Source organism: Manis javanica, chromosome 18, assembly GCF_040802235.1.
Source record: "Manis javanica isolate MJ-LG chromosome 18, MJ_LKY, whole genome shotgun sequence".
NCBI lineage: Eukaryota > Metazoa > Chordata > Mammalia > Pholidota > Manidae > Manis > Manis javanica.
The window spans coordinates 3,154,757-3,181,442 of NC_133173.1; the positions used below are offsets into that span (position 1 = coordinate 3,154,757).

A 26,686-nucleotide genomic window follows, 5' to 3' on the forward strand; every position below is an offset into this window, starting at 1 on the left:
AAGGGCCTCCGTGCTCCGAGCAGACCGACCGCAAGCTGCCTCACCTTGGAGATGGGCGCCTCAATCGTCACGGAATGTACCCGGGCCGCGGAAGAGGGTCGCCTCTGGCTGGCAGCTGCAGCAAGACCACATGGTGCAAAAATCAGGATTTGCACGGCTGCGGGCACCCGCCTCGCCAGCCCCGGGCCCTGCGGCCTCCCTCCGTGCCCCCGCCCCGGCCGCAGTGCAGCAGCCCTGTGACGAAGGGGCAGGACCAGAACGTGCTGCTGGGCTGCCTTCAGTTCCAGGCACCAGGAGGCACGTGCCTGCGGACGGAGCTCCTGACACCACAGGCCAGAGAGAGAACAGGACACAACTAAGCAGGTCAAGGCCAAACGTCAGCGTCTTTCCGTGTTTCTGACAATAAGGCTTTATAGTCATGCTGCTTGCCTCTCTCCAGGAGTGAAACCGTTCTGGGGGACAGTGCCACGCAGGCTCTCTGTTCATGTGGGGCAGGAGCGATAAACACAACTCGTCGTTACCTGCCACGCGTGAATTTCGGGCTCAGCCTTTCCTGAGTGTCACACCAAGCCTGGCTGACAGGTAAACCCTCACTTGGGCAGGCGGCAAATCCCAGGCTCTAACGTTTGTTAATTTTTGGTCTTCCTGTCTAGACACGGTTCCTTTGGTGTGGCGGGCAGGCCAGACAGTGTAGGGTACGGGCAGGATGCTCACAGGGTTCTGTGGGTCTCCCCGAAAACCCCACTGCAGCCAAATGCTGTTTGTTTACCATGGACTTTAAAGGAACACAGACTGTTCCACAGCCTGACGGTCAGCCTCATTTTACCAAATTGAGGCCCAAGATTAATCCACCCCAGGGCTCTCAAATGCTGTAATGTCAGGGATCAAAAAAACTCTTTTAACTCTAATTTGGTGACCAGTATATGGTCGCCAACTTCCAATTAACCAACAAAGCCGTTAAACCAGAAGTAAAAAACCACTATTTTGTCACTATAAAAAGGACTTGTTTTCATCTAAGAATATAATGAAAGTGACATGCTTGCAAAAACCAAACAGCAAATGCAATAAGGTAAGTGAAGGGGATAAAGAAGTACAAACTAACAAATATAAAATATGTAAGTCACAGGGACGAAAAAGTACAGCATAGGGATTATAGTCAACAATATGGTAATAACCTGGCATGGTGACAGAGAGTCATATTTTTTGAGGTGAGCATTATATAATGTATATAACTGTCTGTCAAATTACTGTCTTGTACACCGGAAACTAATATTGTCAACTACAATAAAAAAATTTTTAAGAGAGTGTATGAAGATTGTCCTGACTGTGTACACGGAAAGTCCAGAAGAATCCAAACAGCACTCACACAACGAGTAAGTTTATCAAGGCCACTGGGCACAAGGTGAACACACAAAAGTCAACTGTACTTCCATATACTAGCAACAGACAGTTGGAAATTAAAATTAAAAAACACCATTATGAGAGCATCAAAAGCCATCAATATTTAGAAATGAATCCAATGAAAGATGGGCAATATATACACATTGAAAATATAAAACACTGATGAGAGAAAATAAAGACCTAGAGACACAGAGCGTATCATGGTTTAAAAGACTTAGTATTATTGAGAATTCAACTTTCCTAAACTGACTTATAGATTCCACACACTCCCAGATAAAATCCCAGAGGCTTTGTGTGTGTGTAAATTGACATACTGATTCTAAGTGTTGTGTGGAAATGCAAAGGACCTAGAATAGACAAGATAATCTTGAAGAACTTTAAACTACCAGATACAAAGACCTACCACAGGCTGTGGCGAGCAGCGGTGGTGCGGTGCGAGCGCACACTCACAGAACAATGACGGAGGGTCCGGAAACAGGCCGTGTAGTTGTAGTGACCTGATTTGCAACAAAGGTGCTGATGCAAAAGATGTTTTTTTTCAATAATAGCCGTGGGCCAACTGGGTTTCCATGTGGGGGGGAAGCTCCTCCTCGATCCCTACCCTCACCAAACATAAAAACTAATTTGGAATGGATCACAGACCTAAAGTGAAAGATAAAATAATAAAGCTGCTGGAAGGAAACATGGGAGAACACCGTCAAGGCGTTGGGATACAGATTTCTTAAACAGGACACAGAAAAGCACTGCTATAATAGAAAACACTGATAAAATGAACTTTAACAAAATTAAGAAGCTCTGCTCATTAGAAGACCATTCAAAGAGTAAAAAGGCAAATCACAGACTAAGAAAATATACTTGCAATACATATATCCAATAGGGGACCGTTCTTGAGAGTATATGAAGATAATTTCCGTAAACCAACAAGATAAAGAAAAACCACCCAAATACATGTAAATGGGCAAAATATCTGAACAGCACTTCACAAAGGGTGATATCCAAATGGCTAACAAGGGTATGAAAGGGGTGCTCAATCTCAGGAAAATAAAAACTGAAACCACACCCCTCAGAAGGGCTAAAATGTAAAACGGTGGTAGAACTGAGAGTGGGAGATCCCCAACAGTGGCACTCTCGCAGGTAGTGATGGGGGTGACCTGGTACCATCTCCCCTGGACAACTGTCTGCAGCTGCCTGAGGGTCCAGCAGTCCATTCGTAGGACAGATACACATGTCCACAAAAATAGACTTGCATGAAAACTTGCACATCAGCCTTATTAACAGCCCCAGAGTGGGAAGAGGAAGGAATACAAACGCCCATTTACAGAAGGATGAGCAAATCGTGGCGTATTCACACCATGGAGGGCCACTGAGCAATAAAAAAAATGAGCTATACTGCTCCACCTAACAACATGGATGAATCTCAAAAACACTAAAATACGTGAAAGCCAGACAGAGTGCATCCTTATGGTTCCATTTCTTTGGAGCACAAAGAGAAGCCAAATTAATTATGGTGCCAGAACCACTGGTTGCCTCCAGGCAGTAAAGGGTGTGTGTTTGTGTGTCTTATTTCTATATCTATTTTGGGTGAGTCTGTAGAATTGTCAAAACTAATTAAACACTTAATGTTTGAGTTATTATATGTAAATTATAACTCAATTAAAAATAACAGTAATTGAAAACCAAATCATTAGAAGAAAAATGTTTAACTCTTGAACATGCAGAAACAGACAGTCATTCAAAGGATGAAAGGACATCAGAGTGTGGCAGGCGCCGGGACCCTGCTCCGCTCTGCCCGAGGACGACAAAGGATCCGGGTGGGAGCAGCGATGGCCACTGGGAAGATGTCCGTGGGAGCCACCACCCTGCCAGGCGCCACACACTCACTGAATCCTCATATGACCCTCTGTGGACAGCGTGATTATCCCCATTTTATGACAAAGAAATGGATGCACAGCCGTCTCTCCCCAAGGCTGCACAGAGAGTAGATGAGACCAGGATGTGGACCAAGGCCACTCGGGGGCCAAATCCCACGCTCTCCCGCGGACCGCCACCCTGCGGCCCTGCTGGTGCATTCCACCCAGCCCTCGTCGCAGGCCCAGGACCCGGGGGGATGGTCTTCCTGACACGAGGGGCACCCCACCCTTTCTCTCCTGGCAACCAACTTGAGAGGGAGGTGGGAGCAGGCGCCGGCGCCCCCAAGGGAAGCTGAGGTGCACTGCCCTGGAAGGTTTTGGCTTTTTATTTAATAACAACCAGTTCCATATGCTTCCCGGTTCAACTCCGGGTCAAAGAGAGTACACGCTAGCAGTTAATATTTGCCTCCACGCTATCCATAAATAATTTCATTATATTTTTAAACTACTAGATCATTCAGGCTCCGTATCTATATAATCTTAAAAAATCATATTCCAATTAGGAGTAAATAATATTTGCTTAATAAATCTTTCACATCCCCAAACGCGGCTCACCCCCCCCCCCATCAAAAGAGAAGCTTCCACGGCAAACCACGACCCGGGATGCAATATATTGCCAAGGATTTCACGTGCACCACACACAGTCACAGCAGATAACCCACGTCTGCTGCAGCGGGTCAAGGAATCAGCTCCAGAGCAGATGGCAGAACCCGCCTGTTCACTCAGCCCGACTCCATCAGAAGGCTCAGGGTGGCGCCGACTGGGCAGGAGTCCCAGGCAGGGGGAGGGGACGGACACAGGTCGCCGGAGCCCCCTCCCCCTCCCAGACTGGGCAAGGCCAGGCAGGAGGCGCCAGCCCTTCACGCGTCGGGCCAGACCACCGTCTCCTCCTGCCGCCGCCACCTACCTTCACTCGCGCGTGAGGCCATAGTCCTGACGTCTAGCGAGCTCTTTCGCCTGTCTTTGTGTTTGCCTGACTGAGTATCTGTGGAAACAATTAAATCATAAATCATCTCTTCACAGGATTTTAACAACATACTAGGACAATTACCAATCTAAAATTTTTTTAAGTATTAGGACACCATTTAAGATGCCACAAAAACCAATGCAGTGCACAGAGATGAAGACTAGGGAGGGACCTTAAGGGGGCTGCTTTTATCAAAATGTCCCTGTGGTGTGACCACAAACACGTGCTTCAGTTTCCAGATTATGCAAATTCAGGGTCTAAAGATAAAGTTAAAAACTAGCAGAAATGAACTCATAAGTATTTCTCCTATTACACGTCTATATAATTGGGTAGAATGGTGGGAAATTTTTGACCCCCATCCATCCTGGCCCAAAGGAAAGAAAACATCTTCTATGTGTTTTTTCTACAACACAAGCTCCGAACATCCAGGAAAGAGCATGTCTCCCTTCGAGGGCAGAACAGGGAACACTGGTCGCGGACATATCCCCAACCATGGTCTACGTTCCCCACTGATGACCCCCGTTCCCGCCGGCCAGCTCCTCCGGGCCCTCAGCCTCCTCTCTCCCCCTGCCCCGGTGCCTGTGGGTGGCCCGGCAGAGCCGACCATCCTTCCTGCCCCCTCCATGCCCCCACTGGGTGTCGCCCGGGTGCTGAGCCTCGCCAGCCCATCCCCACTTGGCAGACGAGGAAGCTGCGAGCCGCCCTGCCAACGAGCAAACCAGAGCTGGCGCTCCAGCTCAGGGCTCCCACCTCCGGGGCTTTCTCCGTCTCACCCGGAGTCCCTGCTCACAGACAGGATCCCAACACAGGCCTCCAGCCCCCTCCCCGCCATCAAGCTCTTCATTTGCTATTTGCTGCGTTCTCTTTGCCCTGGGCGCCGACAGTGAACTGCCAGGCTCACGGGTGACATCCTCATTCCCGCATCAGGACACAATTCCGTCCTACCTTCCCTGGACGGCTGTACTGGAAGCTCCGGGTTTGCACAAGCCCACACGCCCGTCTCCCTCCTGTCCTCCCCGGGTCCTCTTCCTCAGCTCCTCTCGGGTCCCCAGAGGGTCTGGCCTCGCCCTTCCTCCCAGACTGCACGGCCTCCCGATCTCGTCCCTCCCTACAGCTTCAGCCGACGCCTGTGTCTGTCTTACCCCAGGCCTCTCTCCTGGGCTCGACTCACATCTTAGCCCGCCCTGGGCCCCTCTGCTTGAATACCACTCAGACACTGCAAATGAACTATCTTCTCCCGAATCCACTCTATCCAGCTCACGGAACAGCATCTGTTTTTGCGTAAGTTGGAGACAAGTCGTCCATGATTCTGCCCCTCTGCTCTCCCCACCAGCGACTGGTCAGCTCAGCCTGCAGGCTCCCTGACACCTCTTTAATCCAGCCCCGCTCAGACGCTTGGCCTTCCTCCGCCGGATCGTGGCAGCCTCCCTCGCGGGCCCGCCGCCCCAGGCCTCTGCAGGCAGGCAAGCGCTCCTTCTAAAACAGTCTCTGACCAGATCACGTTCCCAGCTAAAACATTTCTAAGGCTCATCGTCGCTTCCAGGGTATGAACTTGCCCATGTGGCACCCAGAGTCCCAAGATATGCAGACGCCCCCCTCCAGCTGTCACGCACTGTGAGGCCTTAGTTTATTCCCGGCCTTTATGCCTCCGTACAGGCTGCTTACCTCCACTTGGGAATTTACGTCTCCCAGGCGGCCTTCTTCACCTGGTTAGAGCTCAGTCCTTGGAAGGTGAGGGTAAGAGGTGGTCCAGGTACCGTAAGCTACGGGAGTGTTCCCCCAAGGCCTCCACACCCCACCCCAGCATGGCCCATGACCACCCGCTTTCCTGTCTGTCTGCTCACCAGCCATGAATGACATGCGGGCAGAAACCATCTCCCTTTCTCTTTCTAGGTGCCCGTCACCGCCTAGCGTGTTACAGCTGTTCAACAGACACATCCGCTTCTCCAGACCCCTGCATGTTTCTGTGCACAAATGGAAGTGCCACTGAGATTATCCAGTGCTCAAAACCCCTCCACACCTCAGAGATAAAGAGCAACATGCTGGCAGTCAAGAGTCCTGGCCTCCTGGCCACAGCCTGCCTTTCACGTCTCCGTCTTGCCCACACGTGGGTGATGTCAGTACAACCACTCCCCGCATGTCTCAGGAACAGCCGTTCTGCCTCTGACATATGACACTGAGCCCTCCAGACGCTCATGCCTTCAAACCACACCGCCTCCTCTCAACACACGGGCCCGAGAGTGTCTCCTTCACTGCGCTACATGGAGATTAATGCGCACACAGCTACCTGGTAAGGATGGGCTGTGACTAGTTTTCCTTTACTCATCTCCTTTGTATTCACTCAACAAACATTTACTGGGCACCTACCACGTGTCAGGCCCTAAGCCAGGCCTTGGGATGTGAAGGTGCATAAGGTATGGTCCACGTCCTCAGAGGTGGTCTAGGGGGAATGGAGGCGGGGAAACCAAGAATTATGGTAGTAAGTTTCAGTTCAGAAGGAGCCCCAAGAACCTGGCAGACCCTCCTCTGGGAGAGGGCAGGGCGGGGGTGCACACTGCAGATGGAGCCGAGCGGAGGAGGGAGGCCCGTCCAGGGAAGAACCGCCTGCGTGGATGGAGCCGAGTGGGGCTGCAGAGGAGCAGGAAGCGGCGCGTGTACCGAGGACGAAGTGGCCGTGAATTGTTCCTTAACTTTATTTGCACGTAGACACCATGGCTTCCTGCTCCCAAGGGCCCTGCTGAGATCACTGCTCCGCACAGTCCCTACAGCACCTTGTAGATGATTCTTAAACAAACTCACCTGCTGGAGGCCCAGCTCTCGGGAGCTGGACTCAGGGGCACCGGGGCATGAATGTCAACCAGACCACGGGCCCCCTGAAGGGGCAGCGAGCACAGGCCCCCAGACTTTGGGGGTGCCTGAGAGATTTCAGGGAGTCAGTGGAAAGAAGGCTAAACCACCTCCATGACCAGGGCTTGGGCTCAGCACCACCCTCAGCCTCATTTCCTGGGCCTGCTCTTCCATAAAATGTGATCTTTCTACATCACCCCACCTTTGAAGTGGAGAGAAATTAGCCGCCTTTGCTTGGCCTGCCAAGTGACCCGGGGAGCCCTGGAGGCCGCGAGGACAGTCGCTGTGAGGCGCCCAGTGGAGACAGCCAGTGTCAATGCCGGGGCCTGGCAGGGCGCGCTCCGTTTGGGGTGTGAGGAAGCCAAGAACCCGCTGTCTCACATGACCCGCCCAAGTGCCACTCTGTGGGGAGCAGAGCTGACCTCCAGGGAACCCTCCCGGCCACTCAGCGGGTCAGGCCGCTGTGGAGCGCTGCACTGCACTGGCCCCGCCCTCTCTCGGGGTCTCCGCCGCCTCCCCACTGCCCAGAGAGCCCCCACGTCAGTCTCGCTCCCTCTTGCGCTCTGCAGCTGCTTCCTCCTCCGAGAGCTTCCCTCCGGGTGCAGAGCGGCCCTCAAAGCCCGGGGCCCACGAGGCCAACACACGGGGATGCCTGTAATGTGTGCTGAGGCCCTGCACATACCACCTGAGCTGGAGGGCACCCTGCTAGGCGAGGCCGTCCTGCCCACCTCCCCCCCCCCCCCACAGGATGCAGCTTCTCCCAAGTGGAACCACCCCCACTGCCAGGTGCATGGGAGCTGGAGGCTGGGATCCGGATGAACAAATGAATCCCGCACCCTGCTGCCCCGCCCACCCCTCTCTGAAGCCCGACGTCGGCACCCGTGGCCTCTCCCACCTCCTGCTGTGCCCCCTGGTGTCTGTCAGTGTGACCGGAGCCCGGCGGCCCTGGGGTGCCCACACGAACTGGCCCAGCGTGGGCTGCAGAGCTCTGGAGCTGGACTTCGGGATTTGAACACCAGCTCTACCACTTCCCAGATGGGTCCCCTTGGGCAAATTATTTAGCCTTTCAGTTTTCTTACCTATAAAAGGGAACTCCATCTATAAAATGTCCTCTCCACTAGGGTTGCTGCAAGCCTTCAGTTAAATACACTCTAAGTTAAGCATTTGGCACAGTACCACATACATAGTAAACACTCAGAAAAATCCGTGGGAAATGGTCCGAGAATGAACGAGCAAACTGCTCGCTCTTGCGGAAAGCGCATGACCAGCTGATGGGGTGCAGCCGGGCCTCTCCAAGGCTCTGACGGATGGCCAGGCAGCCAGGGCACCGCCGGGCGTGGCAGGGCGATGGAGAGCCTCTGGTGCAGACCAGAGCAGCCTGCACACCGCAGCCGGCCTCTCCTCTGGGAGGCCAGAACAGGGCGGTGGCTTTGAAGCCATGACATGTACGTGAAGGCACCAGGCGACTCCAGGCCAGGGAAAAACATCTGCAGTAACAGCTGGTGTCCAGGGCCCAGTAAGACAGATGCGAGTTGAGGTGAACTGGTGGGGCCGCCACCCCTCCGCACGGGCTGGTGGCGACTGCTGCTGGCGACTGCTGCCGGGAGACGAGGGTGCTCCTGCTTGGGGACCGGAGTCTGGCACCCCCACATCGCCTTTCAAAGCACGGATCAGGCCAACAAACCACACTTCACTCCGCACGTCTTCTCATGAGTTCCTGCATTTGAGGCCATCAGTTCTCCCCCGCAGGCTGAGACCCACCCTGGGCACCTGTCAGAATGCCCACAGGAGCTCAGCTCCTCTGACTCATGAGCCAGTTTGAGGAGTTTAGGAAAGAAAAGCTGCCTCACTGCCAAGAAAATACAGTCCCACCGACGTGCCAGGCCAGCCAGAGTAAGGGACTGCTTGTATTTTACCTTTCAAAAGCTCTGTGAACCCTAAGAATGAATATGGAGCACCATACCTGTTTGAGTGTCAGACTGAACACATTCAGTTATTTTCTCAGCCTAAAAATGAATTTTAAAAGCCATTATTAGTCCTGCTCGCCTAGTCACACTATGAAGAAGTCTTGGGGGCGCGCCTGGGGCCGCGGGGGCTTCCCTTACATACCTTATTGTTGCCATTGCACACTCTGATAATGGACACATAGTGTCTAATTTTTCTGCAAGTAGAAAACAATGCATTATTTCTCTCCTGGCTCTCTGTTCTAGGGGTATGTAGCTAACTTTTCATTCTGAAAAGAGCATTTCTTTCACAATACCCAGAATGCTTTGAAGAGAGCATTTCTATCGTCTGTGACTGAGGCCACTGATAAACGAGCGCGTCTGCCGTCCGCTGGCGCCCCCTTAGGAATGAAGTCGGCTCTTTGGTAAAAACTAAACTTTTCCAAGTCATCATGACATATGATAAAAAAACACCTATGTTTAAAATATATACTACAGGTCAACCTACCAAAAGCCTTGAATTCCTTAACCTGTGTTCACGTTCACAACCCTTTATATTGATGCTCCTCTTCAAGCTCCAGGGAGCAGCGTGTCACGGTCCCTCACGGGGACAGCCGCCAGCCGTGCCGGGGCCGTGGTCCCATCTGACTTGGTCAGTGAGGGCTCCAGGGCAAAGTCAGGGCTTGTCTCAGAAGCTGCTGACCCTCCCCACTTAGTATTATTCCTTCCAGTTTTCCTGTTTCTTCCCCTTGATAATCAAATCCCCATATACTTTTCACAAAAAATTTGGGAAGGACAAAAAAAGACAAAGGAGCAGAACACAGCCACACGGATCTGCCTTCCGAGGCGGCCGCCACCCAGCAGCAGAGCGTGCTGACCACGCGCGGGAGCCATGGAGTCAGGGCAGAGGTCTGCAGCCCGACCTGGGCCAGACGCCTCTCTAAGCCTCGGCTTCCTCATCGGTAAGATGGAGATGATGGGCACTGACGTCACAGGGCTGAGGTCAGCATGAAGTGCAGTGGCGTCCGTCCGCCAGGCCTGGGGAGCCTGCCCTGGGGGAGGGCGCGATGGACAGGAGCAGGGCCACCGACGACCACCAGCACCCCACCTCCTCCTGTTCTTTTCCCTTTTTCCATTTTCCTGATAGCGATCACACACTAGGTATGATTTTACATATTGATGTCTGCATTTATCATAAGCACTTTTCCTTATAATTATTATTCTATCTCATTTCTAACAGTTGCATATTTTATTGTTAGGCATTCTGTAATTCAAATTCATAATTTTTCACCACTCATATTTTATGAGAGCTTCCATGGTCGTATTCAAAACATGTGTCTCATTTGATAGGTCTAGGAAGAAATAACAGGCTGTCAAATTGGACAGAACTCTTTTAAACAAAGCAAGTGTTCTTAATACACAGCTTAATAAAGTGACTACTTAACAAGTGACTTTACAGAATTCTGATTCAAATACCGTGTCTCTTCTGCATCCATGCAGCGCAAGCAAGATCCTTTGGCACCTGGTGGCTCTGGGTCAGGCTACAGCCATGAGGTGGCCACCCTCGAAGGCCCACCTTTGGTGACACCTGACAAGTCTCTAAGTTCTGCAGGTGGGCCTTAACTAGTCAAAGCACATTCTGCATGAAGCCAAGCAGGTTTGGCAGCTGACATGCGTGCTCCCCACTTACCCTCCCTGTCCAAGGACAGGTATTATCTTCACATTTTGCTGTATGTTATCTCCATTTTTCTTCTTGGCATGGTAAATTCCTTGCCACTCCTACAAACAGAACATAAATGTCAATACTTTGTGTCCAAACCACAAACCCAAGAACACTTTCCATGTCCAGTTCCAAATGATTTCCCACTGCTACACCAATCGGGGTAGAAAGTTACCCCAATCCCGGCCACAATTTTGGGTAATCTGACAATTCCTTCTCAGCCTCCCAAGCCCGCCTCCTCTGAGGTTGCAGACAAGAGCCAGGTCAGCCACAGACTGAGTGGTCTGTTTCAGGGGCTCTCTGCTGGCAAAGAGGCCTGGGCCCACGAAGAGCAGGCCTCCCTTCAACACACAACACAGCTTCTTCTGCTCCCGGCTCCCTCCTGCTGCCCTGAGTGGGTAGCATGGCCTCTGCCCCTGAATTTGGGAGAAGGGAGAATCTGAGAGGGGGCAGAGGAGGGGCCATTCTGGGGCCACTGGCACGGTGGGCTGCTACCAGCCTCTGGGATGTGTGAGGGTGTCGCGCTCTCAGCAGGTGAGGTGGGGATGGTCGGGTAACAGCCAGGACTATGCTCACGTAGCGCAAGCAGGCAAGGCCCTAAAGGCCAGGCTGCAGCTGCATTAGCTCTGCTCACACATAGAGGGGTTCTTGTAGAATGAACTGCAGCCTGGGAGAACAGGGATGTGTGGGATGTGACCACAGCAGGAGAGCAGGGGCTGCACCCCACTCTTGGGGCACGGGGGTGGCCTGGGATGGACCTGGGTTTTGTCACTACTGAAAAGGTTCTGAATTCCTCCAAGAGTCACCAAGTCCCTAAGCTGTGAAATCCCTAATAGCCACTGTAGGACACGGAATCTCTAGGGTGTTCCAGGACCTCGACCTCCCAGGGTCCCTCAGGCCTTGGAGCTGACCCAGGCAGGAATGGGTCAGCACGGCAGCCTTGGTAGCTTAGTTCAAGTCTCCCATCCAGACCCTGTATGAGGTCAGTCCTGAAATCTGAGCTTGGCGCGTGGCAACCTGCAGGCAAATGCCAACAGTAAAATCTGCTGGTCTTCCAACCCCTCTGGGAAAGTGGCTCCGTGAAAACCCAGGAGGCTCTGGCCGAGCAGGGGACGGCTACTGCTGTTTCCTGGTGCGCTGAAAACAATGGGCGCCAAGAAAGGCTTGAATCAAAGAGCAGCCAGAGGACCAGCTTGGTGCCCACTCAGCCGGGCTTCTGACGAGCCGAGGCAGTCCCTTCTTGGTGCCCATTGTCTCAGGAATTAAATCATCGCCACCAGGCTGTCCTATCACCAGGGCTGGCACAGCGCTGCACGCAGTAAACAGGCAAGGAACACTCGGGGCTTTTGTTTACTGAACGGACAGGGCAGGACGAGGTCAGACCGTAGAGTCCTGATGGGCAGCCTAAGGGCCTGAGTTCTCTGCTGGAGCAGTGACCTGACCAAGATGACAGTTTGGTAAACCCAGTCATCTAACAGAACAGGGTGGGCTGACCAGAGGCAGAGGCCTAACTGGACCTGACCGTCACAGTCCCGGGTATGAGAAGAGGGCCTTCACCAAGGTCAGGCCCAGGCAACGGACACTCAGGGGTGAGGGTCCAACACACACCCAGGCTTGGTGACAGATCCGACAGAGGAGACTGAGGGGTGGGAGCAGGGGGGACGAACTCCATTCCAGGACTCCAGGTTCAAGCAAGTGTGAGAGTCACTGAGCAGAGACAGGGATCGAGGGGGATGGGGTTCTGTTAACGGGGGATGCGAGAAGAATCACTGTTCCCTAAACAAGCTGACTTCGAGATGACGGCAAGATGCTGAACCGGACCTCGGAAAAGAGGCTGGAGCTGACGCTGGGTGGCAGGAGACACGCATGCAGGGCAGGGAGCACGCCGCACTCGTGAAGGCACCTCCCGAGGAACACGGCAGGGGCACAGCCTCAGGGGCCCGGGGGGACCGGTGGAGGGGCAGCAGGAGGAGGCGGAGGCCACAGGGGCTCAGGAGGGTCGGGCCGTGAGGGGCTAAGGGCTCTGCAGCCCCACATCGTTACCGGCGAGCAGCCAGCAGTTATTCACCGCCTACAGGACACCAATTCTGAGGGAAAAACTCAAGAGTCAAAGGAGGGCCAGAGTTAAGGCTTATGCATCTGCGAAGGAGGGAGGCCGTGGGTCCGGGGCTCCGGCAGAGAAGCCTCTGAGAGAGAGACTCGGAAGGAGAGTCAAGGGCACACCGGGATGCGGGGAGGCACCAGGGTGGGGTCCAAAAATCGAGGCGCCTACTTGTATCGATTTCAGCCCCAAGAGGAGCCCCGGCTGAGGACAGGCAGAGAGGGTTTGTGGAGCGCAGTGCTTCCAATACTCTCTGTTCGAAAATCACTGGAATTTCTTCTCTGCCCCCAGGAACACCCAGTGGGTCGGCAGCTAGACTGGGACACTCCAAAGCCCCCCCTGCATCTGTGTGGGTGCCCGGGGAGGCCTCTCTCCAGGGGTCACAGCTTGACTGCTCAGCCAGCTGACTCCTCAACATGCCCTTCGCCCTGGGGAGGCTCCTGAGGACGCCACATATCCTTCCACCTGGAAAACTGACCAGCCAAGCAGCCTGTCCTGCAGGTGTGGCAAGCAAACCTGCAGGTTCCTGGCAAAGGTCAGAGGCCATTTCCCACTCCCCCAAGAACGCCACAATGTGCAAGACAAACCACCGTGTTCCATGTTGAGATGAAGCAGTATGGAGGTTGATAATATCATATTTATTATATTCTCTCCTCATAATAAGCAGATTTTAGAGAACAGGTCTCCTGCTGTTCGAGTCCGAGGCCCTCTGTACCTGGTGCTCAGGAAGATGGTCCCTGTTCACGTGGATCTGGACAGAACCCAGGGCCCCCAGCTACTCCGCTGAACGCCGCCCCCTCTCCCTGCGCTCACCTCGGCAAGGGGAGCCCCAGTGCCTCCCTGCAAGGGCTGCCATCTCCTGCTCCCAACAAAACGCCTGGCCACCCCGGTGGAGCCAGGGACCGAAAGGCCACGGTGAAGCCCCTCAGGGCGGCGGGGTCTGGGGGGGCCGCTGCTCCACAGCCACCTCCCGACGTGCCCCCCAGGTCCTAGGTGGGGTGCCTGAGCACCCCATGGTCTTCACTGGTCTCAGCCTTCATCTCTCTTTCCAGAGGACAGTCTCTTTCTAGTAAGATCATCTCCCTCAACAGAGAAGCTAAAGAACAAGCAGGATCTGCGCGGGGCTGCCGTGGGCTCTTCCCCTGCCAGCACATCACCAGCCCCTCGCAGCCAGCCTGCTTCTCCCTGGTTTTCACCGCGAGGCTCTCTGCAGAGCACAGAGCCATGGGGGAGAGGAGGGCCAGGGGTCCACTCTCGACGCCCTCAAGGGGCCCAAGGGAGTGGGGGCAGAAGCTCTGCACAGCCCTTTGACCCTCCGGCAGACTCAGCAGAGGACTGGCACGCGCCACGGGGCAGAGGGAACCACTTCACAGGGGCCTGCGAGAGTGGGCAGAGCAGGCGACCCAACTTTTCAAGTGTTTTGAATAATCACGTTAACAGTCTTTCCCCAATTTGTAAAAGTTACAAAGAGCCCAGCAGAAAGCACCATGAGAAGCAGTAGCCTAGTCCTTCTCATCATATTTTCAAACCTAACGAGAGCGAGGTGCTGTCCAAAGCCGCTGTTCAGAGAACTGCTCAGACACAGCCCTCGCCCGTCTGCCCCTTCCGCGCCACGGCCGGGCGACGTCTCACGGGACCGTGCCGTGGCTCCCTCTTTCTGTTTTGCACCCTGAAATATGAATTCTCTAAGGCAGGAATTCTTGTTTTGCTCTTCTTTCTGTACCAGAATCCAGCAGAATCCATCCAGGAGGTGGTCAAACAATGCTGAATGAATGGGTGAGGCTCAGGGAACTCCTGGCCCTGATGTGTTCTCAGAATGTGTCCCTTCACTGGCGATCCTGTGCCCGGAACCATTTGCCAGCATCCACCACTTAGAAAACGGTAATTAGAAAGATCAACTTACTACAAAGGTGAGAACAATGATTTTAAGTGTCAAAGTTGTTCTGGCTTGTTGACTTAAGATGTATTTTCTTGGTCTCAGTGTCCTCCTCTGCAAAATGGGAGTGACGGGGCTGAGCCGCCTACATTTCCCAGGGCTTCTGGGACGAGAGAGACCGAGACCACCCGGCGCGGGTGCAGCTCAGCGAGCACTAAGTCCCCTTCCTTTCCTTCGGGTCAAGGGAAAGTAAAAGAGGGCGCCGCCGGCTCACTCACCTTGCCTATCCTGATGCACGAATTTACAGTTTCAAGCAGATCGGCCTTTTTTTCATTCACAGGTGCTTCCGCTAACTCCTTCCCTATTAATTCACCTGCCTGATAGCCCATCGTGGATTCAAATGCAGGATTTGCATACTGGGGAGAAAAAAGAAGAACATCAAGTGAATCAGAAGAAATTTGGAAAGAGGACAGCTAAGGGTGGGTGTTGGACCTAAGCCATCCTATTTTTTCCCCAGAAAGCTCAGGAGCCTAGAGCTCACCACGGCGGCTCCAGAGCTACAAGAGCACAAGCCCAGAAGCAGCCTGGAGGCCAGAGAAGCTGCTGCTCCCCTGACGAGGGGCTGGGCTTGCTGCGTGTTCTCCTGAGGCCCCAGGGAGGGCCAGGCCCGCTGCACTTTCACACCAGGTCAGGAAGGAGGCCACGTGGAGCAGACCCAGGGCTGTGCCAGAAGGCTGCTTAGCTGGCGACACAGTGGAATAAAGCCCCGTACTGCCGGGCTGAGGCTCCCCGGCTTCGTTCCTGTCTGGCACTTACGCCCTCCAAGTCTCTGTGCATTTTTAATGAGAATGAGACATTTATCCCGCCTCTCTCAAATGAAACACATGAATAATGCATTTGGAAAGCAGGTTATAACTTGTACATATTTACAAATGTAAGGCTTTATGATTAAATTTCTAGAAGAGTAGAAGAAAATGTATAGGAGAGCTCTGTGTGTGTGTGCTAATAACAACAAATGAGGATAAAACCACAATCGATATTGTTTAAGAGCCGTTTTCTTTGCTACACACAAAAGCAAGCACGAGCTCATTACGAGAAAGGTCGGCTGCTGTTAGCATTAGTATTATTCCCATTTGTACAAAGGAGAGAGCAGATTCGGAAAGACTAAGTAACTTGCCCAATGATGCTCAGCTAGGACTGCCCTGCCTGGGTGTCCGAGGCCGACTGGGACCTGGGCCTGTCTGACACCAGGCCTGCATCCTCAACCACAGGCCTCTCAGGGCACCAACTCTCGAGTGTCGACATCGTCATCTCTTTACCAAGAAAGTAACAAGTTAGATTAAAGTGAAGGACTCAGTGCTCAGAACTAAACTCAGAGTGGAGCTGATTCTCAGACAAAAGGCACACTTTCCTGGTGCAACCCCCTCTTCTGCTGTTATCTAGAAGTACAGGCCATGTTATCTTAAGTCACTTATATCAGCCCATTTTGCTAATAATGGGAAATTTATTCAGCAATTACTAGGTTATTTTTGAAATTTTGCATAGTTGCTAGTAAATTTATATCATGTAAACTAGCTTCAAAAACGGTGCAAGAGGTGAGGGCCTGCAGGTCCTATGGTCAGAGCCTTCTCCCATTGCAAAGTCCCTCCCCGCTGGCCCCAGGAATAATCTTTTTGGATGAAAGTCTCTCCTTGCTAAATAAATAAGCAAACAAAAAGCAACAAGTAAAAAATGCAAAAAACAAGTAAAAAAAGCAACAAGTAAAAAATGCATGTTTTCTAGGACCTTAAGTACTTATTAGTATCTTTTCTTACCTATAGGAAACTTATTCATAGATTACGTGAAATAAACCTATTTTATACATTTTTGCTCTGATGATCCTCTTAAGAAAATTGGTCTACTGAACTTCAAAAAGAAAAAAAAAATCACAGTGGGAGGGGTTCAATCCTAAAAATGAGAACAAACAAAACCGGAATCCCAGAAGGGCAAACTTGCCAAACACACACCTGTACAATGCGGTCTTCGCTTGTGATTTCAATCGCTTCCTGACTTTTCTCTAATGCCGTGAACACTGAGTTACAGGCCCTTTATGGTAGGAAAAAAAGGACTGATTAATGTCAATCTTTCAAAACCTAGTACACTCTTGGAGCATTACATCAGCTTATTTAAATGTGTTCTTTCATTTGACTGTTAAAGTAACAGCCGCTAACTCCAGAAGAGAAGGGGCAAAACTAAACGGCACAGGGGGGAGAGCCTCCTGCCGTTGGGCTGCGTGGAGCGACTGGAGCCCAGCGCCTGCCCTTGCAGCCTGAGGCCGGGCTTGCTCAGGCCACGGCCCTGCGCCCGTGGTGGGCCCTGGGCGCGCGGGGGAACCTCCCTGCGTCTCCCTCCTCCCACCTGAAGGGCCCTCTGAGGACTACCCCTGAGCAGAGCCTGCTGGGAAGGAGGCAGGCAGTCATCCCCAGCAATTATTTTACTGTATTTCACTGTATTTTTTATGTAAGAATTTTTATTTGGAATGACGAATTACAATTTACAAACTTAAAAAAATGATAAATACCATAATCACAAAAAAACCCAGAAAACGAATTATTTTTATTAATGAAGCACCTAATACATAACTAACTGTAAGACATTATCCCTATGTATCTGGCAGTCCAATCTTTGCCTATTTTTAATTATCAGAAAGATAATTAAATCCTTTTTATTGAGGTATAATTGGCATACAATATTCTATTAGTTCCATGTATACAACAGCAATTTGACATTTGTATACACTGAAAACTGATCATCACAATCAATCTAATTACCATCTGCCACCGTACAAAGTTAATACAGTATCATTGACTGTACGTCCCATGCTGTACGTTACATCCCCATGACTTATTTTGCAACTGGAAGCTTGGACATCTTGATTCCCTTCATCCATTCCGTATCCCCTCCAAACCCCTTTCTCCTCCAGCAACCAGTACTCTGTTCTCCGTTACCTGTGAGTTTTGTTTTGATTTTTAGAGCCTACTTGTAAGTGAAATCATGAGGTATTTTGTCTTTGTCCATCTGACTTATTTCACTGAGCATAATAGTCTGAAGGTCCATCCATGTTGTTGCAAATATAACATTTCATTCTTTTTCTGGCTGAGTAATAATATTCCATTGGTGTACGTACCACATCTTCTTTATCCATCTATTGATGGACATTACGTTGCTTCCCTATTTCGGTTATTGTAAATAATGCTGTTCGAACTGCTGTTTCTGTTTTCTTCAGAAGTGGAACTGCCAGACCACATGGTGGCTCTATTTTTAATTTTTTGTAGAACCCCTATACTGTTTTCCATAGCGGCTGCACCAGTTTACATTTCAACTGACAGTATAGGACAGTTCCCTTTTTCCCACATCCTCTCCAACACTTGAGACTTCTTATCTTTGATAATAACCATTCTAAAAGGTGTGGGGTAATTATCTCACTGTGGTTTTTGATTTGCATTCCCTGGTTATTAGTGATGTTAATCAACTTTTCATGTGCCTGTTGGTTATCTGTATATTTTCTTTGGAAAAATGTCTATTTAGATACTCTGCCCATTTTTTAATCAACTGTTTTTTGTTAGTGAGTTGCATTAGTTCTTTACATATTATGGATATTAACCCCTTATCAGTTATATGACTTGCAAATATTTCCCCCATTTAGTAGGTTGCCTTTTCATTTTATTGATGAATTCCACTGCTGTGCAGAAGCTTTGTGGTTTGATGTAATCCCATTTGTTTATTTTTGTTTTTGCCTTGGAATCAGATCCAAAAAAACATCACTAAGATTAATGTTGAGGAGCTTACCATCTGCTTTCTTTTAGGAGTTTTATGGTTTCAGGTCTTACATTCAAATCTTTATTATATTGAAGTATGTTCCTTGTTTACTCACTTTTTTGAGAGTTTTTGTCATAAATTGATGTTGAATTTTGTCAAATGCTTTTTCTGCATCTATTGAGATGATCATATGATTTTTATCTTTCATTTTGTTAACGTGGTATATATCACACCAATCAATTTGTAGATTGATCCTTGCATCTTTGGAATCAATTCCATTTAATCATGCTGTATGATCTTTTTAAGTATATTGTTGAATTTGGTTTGCTAATATTTTGTTGAGGATTTTTGCACCTATGTTCGTCACAGATACTGGCCTCTACTCTTCTATTTTTGTGGAGTCCTTGTCTTGTTTTGGTATCAGGGTCACACTGATCTAAAAAATGTTTGGAAGTATTTCCTCCTCTTCAGGTTTTGAGAATAGATGAGGACAGGTATTCAATCTTCTCTTGAGTGTTTGGTAGAATTCACCAGGGAAGCCATCTGATCCGGGCATTTTGTTTCTTGGAAGGTTTTTGATTACTGACTCAATCTTCTTGCTGGTAATTGATCTATTCAGATTTTCTATTTCTCCATGATTCAGGCATCTAAGATTGTATGTTGCTAAGAATTTATTAATTTATTCAAGGCTGTCCAACTTGTTGGAAAATGATTATTCACAGAAGTCTCTTTGATCCTTTGTATTTCTGTGGTAGCAGTGGTAACTTCTCTTTCCTTTCTGATTGTATTTATTTGAGCTCTCTTTTTTCCTTGGTGAGTCTAGCTAAAAGTTTGTCAATTTTTAAAATATTTTCAAAGTACTAGCGCTTAATTTCGTTGATCTTTTCTACTGCCTTTTTAGTCTCTATTTCATTTATTTCTGCTCTGATCTTTATTATTTCTTTCCTTCTACTAGCTTTGGGTTTGTTCTTTTTTTCCTAGTTCTTTAAGGTGTAAAGTCAGATTATTTAAGATTTTTCTTGTTTCTTGAGGTGGGTCTTTATTGCGATGAACTTCCCCCTTAAGATCACTTTTGCTGTATCACAGATTTTGGTATGTTGTATTTCTCCTTCATTTATCTCTAGGTATTTTTTTATTTCTCTTTGGATTTCTTCAGTGACCCACTGGTTGTTCAGCAGCATGTCATTTTATCTCTACATTTTTGTAGTTTTTCCAGTTTTCTTGTAATTGATTTCTAATTTCATACCATTGTGGTTAGAAAATATGCTTGATATGATTTCAGTCTTCTTAAATGTATTGAGACTTGTTTTGTGGCCTTACATGTGATCTATCCTGGAGAATCTTGCATGTATACTTGAGAAGAATGTGTATTCTGCTGCTTTTGGATAGAATGTTCTGTATGCATCTATTATATCCATCTGGTTTAATATGTTGGTTAATTAAAGCTGATGTTTCCTCATTTTCTGTCTAGATTATTGATCCATTGATCTAAGTAGGGTATTAAAGTCTTCTGCTATTATTGTATTACTATCAATTTCTCCCTTTAGGGCTGTTAATATTTGCTTTATATATTATATTTTGGTGCTTCTATGTCAGGAGCACATGTAAATGTTATATCGTCTTGCTGGGTTGACCCCTTTCCTTTATTGTTATGTAATGCCTTTCTTGGCCTTCTATTACAGTCTTTGTTTTAAAGTCTCTTTTGTTTAATATGATAGATACACCAGTTTTCTTTTTGTTTCCATTTGCATGGGACATCTTTATCCATCCGTTCCCTTTCAGTCTGTGTGTCCTTACTTCTGAATTGAGTCTCTTTTAGGGAGCGCATAGATGAGTTCTGTTTTTTTTTTATCCATCCAGCCATTCTGTGCCTTTTGATTGGATAATTCAGTCCATTTACACTAAATTAATTTTTGATAGGTATGTACTCATTGTCATTTTGTTTTTCTAGCTGCTTTTTCCATTCCTCTCTGTTCCTTTGTTCTTCTCTTTTTCTTTCTGGTTTGATAACTTTCTTTAGTGCTATGTTTAAATTCCTCTCTCATTTTCTTTTATACATTTGCTATAAGGTTTTGCTTTTGTGGTTACTGTGAAGTTTGCATATATTGTCTTACATATATAATAGTATTTCTAAGTTAACAAATTTAAATTTGAACACATTCCCAAACTATTTTTACTACTCCCACTCACATTTTGTTTTTGATGTCAAATTTTACACCTTTTAAAAATGTATCTTTTAACTAATTATTGTAGCTTTACTACTTTTATCTGTTGACCTTCATAGTAGGCTTTGTAATTAACCTACTACTTTTATTATATATTTACCTTTCCAGTGAGATTTTTACTTTTGACAGTTTTCTTATAACTAGTGTCATTTCTTCTCAGCTCAGAAAAGTTCCTTTAACATTTCTTGGAAGGCTGGTTTAGTGGTGATGAAATCCTCTGGCTTTTGCTTATCTGGGAACCCATTCTTCCCTTCTATCCTGAATCTTGCTGAGTAGAGTATTCTTGGTTAGAAGTTGTTTTTTTTTTTTCCTTTCAGCCCTTTGAAAACATCATGCCACTCCCTTTTGACCTGAAAAGTTTCTGCTGAAAAATATGTAGATAGCCTTATGGGGTCTCCCTTATATGTAATAAGTTGTTTTAATGCTTTTGAGATTCTGTCTTTTACTTGATATTTTAATCATAATGCATCTTGGTGTGGATCTCTCTGGGTTCATCTTATTTAGAACTCTTTCGGTTCCTGCATCTGGATATCTGGTTCCGTCCCCAGATTAGGTTAAGTTTCCAGCCATTGTATCTGCAAATATGTTTTCTGCCCCTTTCTCTCTCTTCCCCTTCCAGGCCCCCATAATGGAGATGCTATTCCAACCGACATTGTCTCATCGGTCCCGCAAGCTTCTTCACTTTTTAAAATCCCTTTTTCTTTTTACTGCTCTGTCTGGGGGAGTCCCATGGCCCTGCGTTCCCCCTCACTGATCTATTCTTCTGCTTCATCAGGTCTGCTGTCCAACTCCTCTAGCGTACTTTCCAGTTATTATATTCTCCAGTTCTATGACTTCTATTTGATGTTTTCTTTATTTTCTATCTCTTTGTTGACTTTCTTGCTCCATTCATCCATTTTTCTCCTGACTTTGGTTTGCATTTTTACAACCATTACCTTGAATTCTTTATTCAGTAGACTACTTATCTCCATTTCATCATTGTCTTTTTCTGAGGTGTTGTCTTGTTGTTTGGTTTGGAACATATTCCTCTGTCTCCTCATTTTGCCTGTGTTTGTTTCTATAGATCAGGTGAAACAGCTACTTCTCCCAGTCTTGAAGGAGTGGTCTTCTGTAGACGACCGACCCATGGGGCCCAGAAATGCAGCCCCCACTGGCGTGGGAATAAAGCAAGCCCACAGGCAACCATCCACCTCAAGCTCCCTCACAAAATCTGGCAACACAAAGGAGCTCCTCCGTATACCTTCCGAGCCCAGAACCACCTCCACACAGCAGTACCCAGGCACTTCTTTGCTACCTTCATTCACGGTCCTTGGCGCACTGCACTTTCTTTCTCCTATAAAGTGCTTTTCTTCCCTGCATGCAGGATCCTGGGCTGGTCCCTACCAGTCTTAATACTCCAAAATTCTGATCTCCTTTCCTCTGACTTAGGCGTATACAAACAGAATGATTTTATTCTCTCTTCGATCCCTGGTAAGGAAAATGTTAAAGAATAGAACACCCAAGGTAGAAACCTCGGATGACAGAAAGCTGCTGACTTTTTTCTTCTTCTGTTAAATTCATGTAACTTTACTAATTTTTCTCCTTTTCTTGCTCTACAGGGACCCAGGTTCTACTCATTTCACTTAAAAAAAAAAAGCAACTTTATCAAGAGCAAATTACAAAATGCTTATTGTAGAGAAAACATACCACCTACCAGAGATAATGTTAACAGGTTGGATGTGTGTATAGATTACAAGGGTTTTTATCCCCCTTAAAAAATAAAATAGATAACTCAGTATATACACTTCTATATCCTGCTTTTTCATCTACTATTATTTTGAAGCCCCATCTTCAGATGTGAGACTCCAATCACTAACATGACCACTTGTTAGGCAACAGGCAGACTCCAAAAGTCTGTATCAGGAGAGGCACCACCCCTCTACCCCATTCCATCTTAGCAGGAGGTCAGTTACGGCCAAAAGGTAGCTGCCCACAACCAAAGGTCTCACTTGCAGCGCCACACTGCATGGCATGGCGGGCTTCCCGGAGCGGCAGCGTTACCTGAGTTTTAGCTGCGATCGCACCTCTCCAAACTCCAGCTGCAGCAGTTCGTTGTAACAGGCCATGAGACTGGGGTTTTCCACATACCTCTACAAACACAAAGGGGATTTTGTGGATAAACATACACGCACCTTTAAATTATTATGTATATCAATAAAAAATAATTCTTTTCAACAGACTTCTCATTTTAGTAACTGAAATCCAAAAAATACTTTATTTGTAATGATGAACAGGAAATAAGATGAAAATTTATGGGTACCAAATTAACTTTTCACTCTTACAGCACTAAACTAAGTTTTCTACCTTTATCTTGCATCTACCTACCACTTCAGCATTTTATTAAAAATAATAATAATAATAATAATAATAATAAGGGAGAAATGTGGGATTCACATATAAATCAAGTATAAAAATCAAATGAATAATCATAATTGACCTGATTGTTTATAGTTCATGATGCGTGATCAAAACCGAAAGTTTCTCTGATGACTGCCCTTGCACTGTTCACCATGTAAGAACTTATTCACTATGTAAGAACTTGTTCACCATGTAAAAACTTGTTCGTTATGTTTCAGAAGATTGGAGAATGTTGAGAATTAGGCATGGGGTTGATTAATGATTGTGCATTGAGTCCCCTATACAGAATTCTATTGTTGTTAACAACCATATGATCAATAAATATGAGAGATGCCCTCTCAAAAAAAAAAAAAAAACAGGGCCTCAGAAGGCTTGTCTTCCAGTGCCTTAATGTAAGAGGATTAGGGTTGTCTGTGTGTCACTAGCAGAGACTAGACTATATAAAAGGAAGAAATGTATTAACTGAAGTCCTATTTATATTAACTTTCAGAGTATATTCACTTATTCAAGAGCAGTGTTTTATCCTCTGACCTGGGAGGAAGGAGGGGAGACTTCTGGGCCTAGTGCCTGTGCCACTACCAGCAGACCACGGTGGGGGACTTGAAGTGGACAGGCGCCCACAGCTTTCCGAGGGCTTAGCTGGCCTCACCTGCTCTGAGGGGGGATCCTGGGACATGGAGACACATGCATTTCTATAGTTCAACAAATGGCCTCCCGTGCATGCAACCAGATTTCTCATCGGGTAAGAATGTGTATATCCAAACCTTTTTACCCCATAGGCGGAGATCAAGGTTAAAAATAAAGCAGACAAGCAGACTCACAGAACCCAAGAATGGACTAACCTTTACCAAAGGGAAAGGGACTGGGGAGGATGGATGGAAAGGGAGGGACAAGGGGGAAAAGGGGGCATTATGATTAGCAGACTTAATGGGGGGGGGGCACGGGGAGGGCTGTGCAACACAGAGAAGACAAGTAGTGACTCCACAGCATCTCACTACGCTGACGGACAGTGACTGTAATGGGTATGTGGGGGGACTTGATGATGGGGGGAGTCTAGTAACCATAATGCTGCTCATGTAATTGTAGATCAATGATACAAAAAAAAAATTAAGCAGACATAACATACAGCGCCTTGCTCCCAGGGTCTGCCCCGCTGCCTCTGCTTTGCTCTGTGTGTCTCAACATCATTTCTTTCCTGCTCTTCTCCAACTTCCATTTATGTCTCAAGGATTCCACAGGGCATGGAGGGTAGAGAAGGCAATAGATCCTCCAGAAACAAGCTGCTATTCCCTCTGCTTAAAGAGCAGCCAGGCAGCTAGGCTCCTCTCCCCAGCCCAACCTACCTCCCCTTGTCGTGAAAGGGCTGGGACCCATGCCTGCCGACTCCTGAGCCTATCACACCCACTTTGCTGGGCCCCACCCAGTGGTTCTCAACTTGGCTGCATTATTAGAATTACCTGCAATCTTAAAACACAATACCAACATGCAGGTCCCTGAAAACACCAAGTGAAACAGACTCTCTAGGGAAGGAGTTTTCCAGGGGATTCTAATACATACGTGGTGTTGAGAGAGACCACACCCTAGACTGAGATTTAGGCAGCAAGCGCTCACCGGCCACCAAGTCTGACTAAGGAGATAAGCAGGTCTCCAGCCACCCTGAAGTCCTGCACTGACTGGCGCCTGAACAGCAGAGACCTCACGGTAGTGTCAGCCTTCAGGTCTAGGGCAGGGCTCCAGCCGCAGCACCACTGCCAACTAGCCAGGGAACTTGGGAGAAGCAGCCTCCATCTGGGTCTAGAAGCTCCGCCGTCACCTTGGCTTCCTTTAGCTACAGAAGGTACAGGAGTCCGCGCGAGAAGGTCAGTGAGCACGTGTGGGCTCTGAGAACTGGTCATCCACGTGTACGTGTCACCTACGGAGTGGAGAGCCTGAGCCACACACCTCTGACGCCTACCTGAAGCTTCTGTGCTGTTTGTGGGGACACGTACCTGAAAGTGCTTCCAGAAAAGGCTTCAAAGGACCCCTGGATGCAGCGGGTTGGGTAAGAGGCAGGGAAAGTGGGTGCCAATTATTTCTGAATTTCCAAGTTAGCTTCATGATGACTCAATCATACCAAGCAGATAGAAGGACCGTGGCTGACTAGACCTTCCTCCAGGAGACTTTCCAGGCCACGAAGCTGTGCTGATATATTTCCTTATGCAGAATTCAAACCCAGCTCTTACCAAACACGCAAATTCGCGACAGTGCATCTGTGCCCTTTCAAAGAGACCTCGTGCCTCTAGGTCAGCCAACGACCAAGGCAGGCGAATAATCTATTGTACAAGTTTCACCAGCAAGTGGATGCTTCTAAGGTCTTTGTTAAAAAGAAAGCCAGTTTTGCAGCCTAAGAGTAATGATATAAAGATCCCCAAAGTTACCCGGGAAAGTTCCTTTGCTGGTGTGAATGCTTCCCATGCAGCTTAAGGGGGGCAAGATCTAGGATCTACTAGGAACAGGTGATCTACAGCCTCCAGCCTGGGCACCTGTACTTGAGAGATCACTCCCCTTCGCACTGGCTAACACGGTTATCCTCATACGATTTAACATAGATTACTGGAGCTCAGGGAATGGGGTAGGTGTTGAAATGTGTGTAACTATGAGGACTGTCAAAAAAGGAGGGGAACCACAGAACTATGTAGCAAGAATACCCTGTGTGCTTTCTATGTAAAATTGGGTGTGTGTCTGATGGACAGTGATTGCACTGGGGTATGCTGGGGGACTCGATAATAAGGGCGAATGTAATAACCACATTGTTTTTCTTGTGAGACCTTCATAAGAGTGTACATCAATGATACCAATAAAAAAAAAAAGAAAAAAATTGGGTGTGTGAAAAGTGAAATCCTAAATTCCACCTTATATGGTCATATTGGAATTCCTGTGTTCCTTATGTCTGTACTTTTGTAACTCAATCTGACAATCTACCCTTTAATTGGACAATTCAGCCCATTCACTTGCACTTGATTTTATCTCCTCCTATCTTACTTTGCGTTTATGTCTGATTTCACACTGTTCTTTTCCTCTTCCTTGTGTCTGTCAGTTTGATCAATTTGCTGTAAACTCCGTATTTCCTCTTGTTAACTTGGAAGTTTTATCAGTTTCTGTTCTATTAATGGTTACCTTCCTTTTCACTGATCTCAAAAGCAAAGATTCATTAGTACTATTTGAAAACAGGATACCAATTACCCCCAGAACAAAGTATCTCCCACAGAGTGATGCTCTAATCTGCCCATGCGCCACAAAAATAAAAATCTCACAACACTCCCACTGCCCGACCCCTCCCACGCCGGCTAGATAAGGACATGAGGCTGCTTCGGCGTCTACTTCCTCCCCACAAACCTTGAGGACAGAGGGTTTGTTAAAATAGTCCAAAATTTAAACCCTGAGCTTTTATTAAAACTTGTCTTTCGGCACATCCGTTTTGCTAGAGGAGTATTATATATCCCCGTCAGTATTTTTCCATTC

The 26,686-nt window shown here is 48.0% G+C and overlaps 1 protein-coding gene and 1 long non-coding RNA gene across 7 annotated transcripts in view; one reads left to right on the forward strand and one right to left on the reverse strand.

Annotated features, from left to right (window-relative positions):
* The window catches only part of PDE8A (phosphodiesterase 8A), a 120,078-nt gene that overhangs the window by 19,933 nt on the left and 73,459 nt on the right, over positions 1 to 26,686 (reverse strand). For 5 of the 6 annotated variants that reach the window (XM_073227054.1, XM_073227053.1, XM_073227051.1 and 2 more), the window contains 9 exons: positions 22,829 to 22,917; positions 16,772 to 16,850; positions 15,044 to 15,181; positions 10,759 to 10,847; positions 9,235 to 9,286; positions 9,089 to 9,131; positions 6,123 to 6,242; positions 4,219 to 4,296; positions 45 to 115 (listed from right to left, as the gene is read on the reverse strand). In XM_073227054.1, the coding sequence (XP_073083155.1) occupies positions 45 to 115; positions 4,219 to 4,296; positions 6,123 to 6,242; positions 9,089 to 9,131; positions 9,235 to 9,286; positions 10,759 to 10,847; positions 15,044 to 15,181; positions 16,772 to 16,850; positions 22,829 to 22,917 (759 nt within the window). The remainder of the gene's footprint in view (positions 1 to 44; positions 116 to 4,218; positions 4,297 to 6,122; positions 6,243 to 9,088; positions 9,132 to 9,234; positions 9,287 to 10,758; positions 10,848 to 15,043; positions 15,182 to 16,771; positions 16,851 to 22,828; positions 22,918 to 26,686) is intronic. The other variant, XM_037000546.2, reaches the window with a different exon arrangement.
* On the forward strand, positions 12,787 to 16,765 carry LOC108393145 (uncharacterized). Its single transcript, XR_005056532.2, has 3 exons — positions 12,787 to 13,424; positions 14,616 to 14,799; positions 15,283 to 16,765. It is a non-coding gene; the product is annotated as an uncharacterized lncRNA (long non-coding RNA).